General features: G+C 42.2%; 1 protein-coding gene across 1 annotated transcript in view; it reads left to right on the top strand.

The window, feature by feature from the left end:
• Positions 1–6067, top strand: part of LOC108795342 (mucin-2-like) — a 93212-nt gene that overhangs the window by 52047 nt on the left and 35098 nt on the right. The window contains exons 13-16 of the mRNA XM_018566577.1: positions 1237–1299; positions 2294–2413; positions 3511–3591; positions 4017–4136. Of these exons, the coding sequence (XP_018422079.1) occupies positions 1237–1299; positions 2294–2413; positions 3511–3591; positions 4017–4136 (384 nt within the window). The remainder of the gene's footprint in view (positions 1–1236; positions 1300–2293; positions 2414–3510; positions 3592–4016; positions 4137–6067) is intronic.

Raw genomic sequence — 6067 nt, forward strand, 5'->3', positions numbered from 1 at the left:
GAGCATGTTCGGCCGACCCGAAGCCACACGAAGCAAGCCGATGTACGGCTGATTTCAGCCGTACCAGCCTGAAGTGAATAGCCGAACAGTGTTCGGCTCACTTCACTTCAGATCGGTCTTTCACTCGGCTGCCCTCGGCAGCTTAGTGAATAGACCCCTTGGTGACAACAGCTCCCCACATTTCATGATCTGACATCACAAGAACAGGAAGGTCTACAAATAGTCATATATTTTTTTATCAAGATGCTACTCACAGCTTCTCATAACAACATTACCCATGTCAGGGACAGATGATGTATAATGCATTTTAAGAATTTGTTTGACCTTATTATATGGAATGTGTAAAACATTTTTAAAATTACCATGCAAGTTACAGGTTAGTGGAATTTTCAGCAGTATTTAAAGCTTGTCTCCAGTTTGAAGAAAAAACACCTTGCAGTGGGACTACTCCGCACTGCAAGGGTTAAATGCTCATTAATTTCTAGAGGGATTCTGTAGGGAAGTGTTACTTACCTGATACCCACTCTCGCAGGCTCTAAGACCGGCACCTGCAGCCTCTTACCCCCTCTGCTTCGGTGATCAGAAGTCCGCTGATGTCTATAGCTCTGCCTCACACCTGAGGAGGCCGAGGAACAATCGGGAGCAGAGGGGAGAGAGTGCTGACCGCTGAAGGTGGGGATCAGGTAAGGTAAACTGCTTTACAGAGTACCTCCAGACAAAATGAACAGTTAACTCTTGCAGTGTGGGGGTAGCCCCACTGCAATGGGAGGTTTTTCTATATTCAGAGATAAGCTTTAAAGGAACAGTTCTCCCAAAAGTAATATTTTACTTACAGATGGAGCCTGCTAGGTTGAGACGGTCTTTTTCTTTTTGTATTTCTCGAAGGTTACTGAAAGAGTAGATCTCCCTTTTTAAAATGTTCAACTTCCTATCCTCCTGGGACTTTTGGGTGTTCTACCTCCTGCTAAAAATAATACATTCTGTAGAGTGGGAATCCCTCATAATGGCCACAGCAGGTGTGCAGACCTGGGAGCTCCAGTGCAGTGATCTAACTGAAGGAGTCCGATAGAACCTCTCAGGAGGTTCAACTCTTACACATCTACCCAAAACTAAAATACAAGTTAGACTAATCCACCAACAACAGTATTACCAGACAAAACTAAAATTCAAACTGGCTCCATCATGTGTACCTGTGCTTAATTGCTCTATATTAACAATGTTTTCAATTTATTGTAGGTATGAAAACAACTGGACAGAAACACAACCTAAGCAGACCCCACCTCAGCCATCTCAACCCAGGTTGGTGTAAAAAGTTGTCTATTGTTTCTCTGACAATTACATATCTATGAAATTAATATTGGCCATAAATAAGTAGTTTTCTGAGATAAAAGAGGACCTGCTGTGCAGAATGTGTTGGCTTAGCATGGCACCCATATCTGTTCCAGTAGACAGTGCCTACATCTCTAAACTGGCTTTCTGTGTCTAATGCCGCAGAACAGAGGTGATAACCTCTTCTCATTGTTCCCCTGGAGGGTGCCATCTACTATTCTCGCCTATTCCTTTTGGGAATCAGTGTTATACCACTTTCAAAATATATCGCTTTGACTATGAATCTGCCAATATGTAATATGATTTATACAATTGGTCTAAAAACTCTGTTTCTTTGCAGTACAGTTCACCTTTATTAATAAAAACAGAAACATTTTTACCTATTTGCTTCTAAAAATACAGTGGGGGAATTTATAAAAAAACTGGAGCAGACAAAATCCGGAGCAGCTGTGCATGGCAACCAATCAGCTTCTCTCTTCAATTTGTTCAGTTAAGATTTGAAAATGAAAGAGAGGCTGATTGGTTGCCATGCACAGCTGCTCCACATTTTGTCTGCTCCAGTTTTGATAAATTCCCCTCAGTATGTTGGCTAAAAACATTTGCATACTGTATACGATGCTTCCTGTGCATATTGTTACTAAATCATAACAGAGTAGTTTTCTTAGACAATGTTGTAACTGGATGGGCCATTTTGTTATTCTTTTGTAACAATACGCACAGGGCCTTGTGACATATAGGCCAATATGTATAACAGTCTGATTAATAAAAATGTTTCTGATTTTGTAATAAGTAGTAAAAATAATCCAATGAGGTTCCACTGTGCTGCCAAAAAAGCAAAGAGTTGGATTAATTGTATACACGATTCATGGTAGGAATGAACACTGTAGGAGCTCTGAACCTCTAATATAAACATAATTGCTCTCATTATATTTCAGTTACTATATTGTGTAATTTTATTTCTCAGGGTGACAGAGAGAAGCAGCAGCCCCAGGATGACCTCATATTCTATGACTAGCAGTGCTGATGGCAGGAGTTCCCCTTTAAAACCTGAAACTGGGAAGATCACAGTGGTCAGAGATGAGAGGTACGCTCTAATTTATTGCAGGGAACATATCTAAGTTCTAAATAACTGAACTGCATGTGCAAAATACAAAAACAGGAAAATGTCAGCCTGATGATAGTTAAAAGTAATGGTGATGATGACGACGACGACGACGACGACGACGATGAAAAAAACAACTATAATGTTTATCAGTGGTATCCTGCGTATTTTCTCAAGTCAGGTTTTATTGAAATTCTTTCACATAAATATGATACATGAACACTAGGATCTGTTTGCTGATTGTCAGCCTGGCCATGCACATTAAAATATGGTAGTATGCTGTAAGATGGCCACACATGTTACAATTTGACTGTACAAACTCTGAGCAATCATTACATTTACCAGCAACTATGCAGTCTGAGGGCCTACAAGGGTCTAATCATGCATTTATTATTGAAGAAGTAATCCCAGCAGTCTTTCAGCACTTCAGTGCCTGACATACACATAGCACAGTGGTGGTCAACATACAAGGTTTAGGGGGTGTCAACTGTGGCCTATGAGATCTCTAAAGGACCACACATAATATTAAGTATATGACAGAAAATTGTTGGAGACTTTAGACATACAAGAACAAATGGTTAGAGAGATGAGCTCAGATTCACTCTGAACTTGAGTTTGCCAAACCCGGAAGGAAGCTATCAATGCCAGTCCAATCAGCTGAGATCAGGGTATTTCTCACCCCACAGCTGCCCGTAAACAAAGGGGCAGGATACGAATGAGACCGTTGACCATATATACTGTATAGCCACATGGCAATATTAGATCAATCTCATTGACCAAATCCCCATTGGTGAATGAAGACACACTGCAGGAGACAGTCAGGGATTGGGAAAGTGCTACAGAAGACTGCTATAGATGGCTGTCATCAAAGCCTCTTTACATGTGTGTGCTTCCGTTAGGGCAAAGGGATGCACAGCAAGTACCAAGTGACTGCTTGTGGCCCTCGGGGTGCAATTTGGGCACCAGGAACACAACACACAGAGGGACATTGAAAGTTAGCCTGCCCTCTACATGGAATTGTCAGCGAAATATGTTGTTTGCACAACAACTAGCTAATAATAACCTCTATGTGTTTTCAGCCGCAATGAAAGCAAAGACGTTTCCAAACCACCAACAGAGAAAGAGAGCTCTACAACTGTGCAAACCACCCGAACTCAGAGGTAATTGTGAAAAACTGTATGATAGGAGACTATAAGCCGATATTTAGAACTTTAAAAATGAGTATCTTTGGCTATTACCATGTGCTTTCAAAACCAAAAGCCCGACTCCAAACATTTGTTTAAGTTTTGGATACAGCGGTTAAAAGTTAGAATATCTGACAATGTGTTTGCTGTTGTCTGTGCCTTCCTGTCTTGGTGACAACAGCTCCCCACATTTCATGATCTGGTGTCACAAGAACAGGAAGTGAGGAATAACCTCACCAATGGAATCACAGAAAGGAAAAGTGGCTGAAATTTTAAGCCTTTACAACCTTATCCAAAACTGATGAAAACATTTGGTTTGAGTTTGGCTTTAAATATTGGCTGTTAAGAATAAAGATCAGACAGTTTCACGGTCACTGTAACATATTGTTGTGTTTTCTTAGAGTGACAGAGAGAAGCAGCAGCCCCAGACTGACCTCCTATTCTATGAGCAGCAGCATTGATGGCAGAAGTTCCCCAGTAAAACCTGAAGCTGGAAGGGTCACAGTAGTCAGAGATGGAGGGTATGCTCTCATTTACTACTAGGATTCTATTCTGCAGTCAAGCTAAATGACTGAATTATACGGATATAAATTTATTTTTCCCACAGCAACCAATTACATTCTTGCTAAAACTAACTAAATGAGACACATTGGGGATTAATCTGTTGGCTAATTCTTGGAGGTAGCACAGATAGTCCTTTCTCTACAATATCTAACTGTAGGGAATCCACAAAGTAAAACAAAACACAAAACAAAAAACAGTTAACCAAAAACACTGAGAGCAGCAGTGCACAGATCACAATAAAATAACACAAAGAGAAAAAACATCACTACAAAGAACAAAATAAATAAATAAATGCCCCTAAATACAAAAAAAACCCAGACACAGTCTGCATTAGTTCAAATTATTTTTCGTATCATGACAGGTATACCAATGGACAAGCAGTCTTTAAAAAAAATGTCTACACAACTGAGGACAATTAAGTTTCAGAATAAAACAGCTTTGTAGAATTGGTAGCATGCAGAGAACTAAGACTTGGCTGCACAAAAACAATCTGATTAGTAGGTTCAGGTTGCCCTAAAATATTTGCTTTCATTTGTGACTGGAAATCTATGTATACACATTGGAATGTGCCCAGGCAATATTTATATTCAGCATGCTTCTGTAGCGTGTTCATATATTATATATCTCCTTGTAACCACTCTTACCTGTAGACATATCTCACTGCAATGAATGGTGATTACACAAGCGTGAAATATAAAGATAGAAATGTCACAATTATTGTTCTCTCTGTACAGGGTGGAGGTCAAAGACAAGAAGGATGGATCTTTGCCGAAATCTCTTGAGTCATACCTGTATGAGGATGCTAGCAGGTAATCCTCTCCGAATGCTGGAAGACTGGTTTATTTTATATTGTTTATGGACGGTGCAGCTGCACCCGGGGCCCAAGGCTGGGGGGGTCCCAGTGAGATCTGATCCCGGGTACCCATTGCTGGAACACGTGACAGTACAGGTTCCCGGGGAAAGGAGGGATGCCCGACGGGCTTCTAGCTGGGGGGTGTGACCTCATATTCCACGCCTTCTGACTCCCAACACTGCACGCCCATCATGATGACTGACAGCAAAGGCACCAATAGAATTCGGAGTATTGATTCTTGATTGGTCAGGGCCGAGCCTAGGAAAGAAGCTTAGATCGTCTATTGGCACTTCACTCCACCTATTACAGTAAGCGGCCAGTATCGTCTTGGCAACCGTGTTCCGGCTGATGAACTCAACTTGTTCCCGTGGATGTGACGGACCTCTGCGGGTGTGTGTACCAGGGAGAGGAACGCAGAGGATGCTCAGACAGAACACCAGAGCGGGTAGGGCTGCTTGCTCCCACCACCCTCATATGACCTGTGGCTTCCAGCCCTGCATGGCATCGCTTCTATACCTGGGGCAGTAATGCATTGTACCCAGCCGCGGGGTGTGTAGCGCTGACTTATGGAGGATCGGTGTGTGCAGAGTTTATACGTTGTAAAAGTTCTCCGGGCGCTGACTGTCATCACACCGCTGAACAGCATGGAGGCAAGAGACAGGGGAGTGCGAAACTGGCGCTATAGGAGGAAACGGGGCTACAAAGTGGGCGCTAGGTAGACGGAAAATGGGCGTTAGGGAGGAGAAAATGGGCGCTAGGTGGTCACAAAGTGGGCGTTATAGAAGTGAAAATAGGCGCTAGGTGGGCATAAAGTGGGCGTTAGGGAAGAGAAAATTGGCTCTAACGGGGCACAAACTATTGACACAACACTGGGAATGGTGGAAGCATTGAGTGTAACTGGTGGCCGTTTAATCGCAGATAAAATATTCCGGAAATGACTAGAGCCCATGTACTCCCACCTTACTTGAGATGCTTTATGCTAATATCTACAAATATAAAACGTGCTACTATGACCAATCTTCACAGGGCCACAGG

The sequence above is a fragment of the Nanorana parkeri genome, unplaced genomic scaffold, assembly GCF_000935625.1.
Source record: "Nanorana parkeri isolate BGI_ZX_2015 unplaced genomic scaffold, ASM93562v1 scaffold960, whole genome shotgun sequence".
NCBI lineage: Eukaryota > Metazoa > Chordata > Amphibia > Anura > Dicroglossidae > Nanorana > Nanorana parkeri.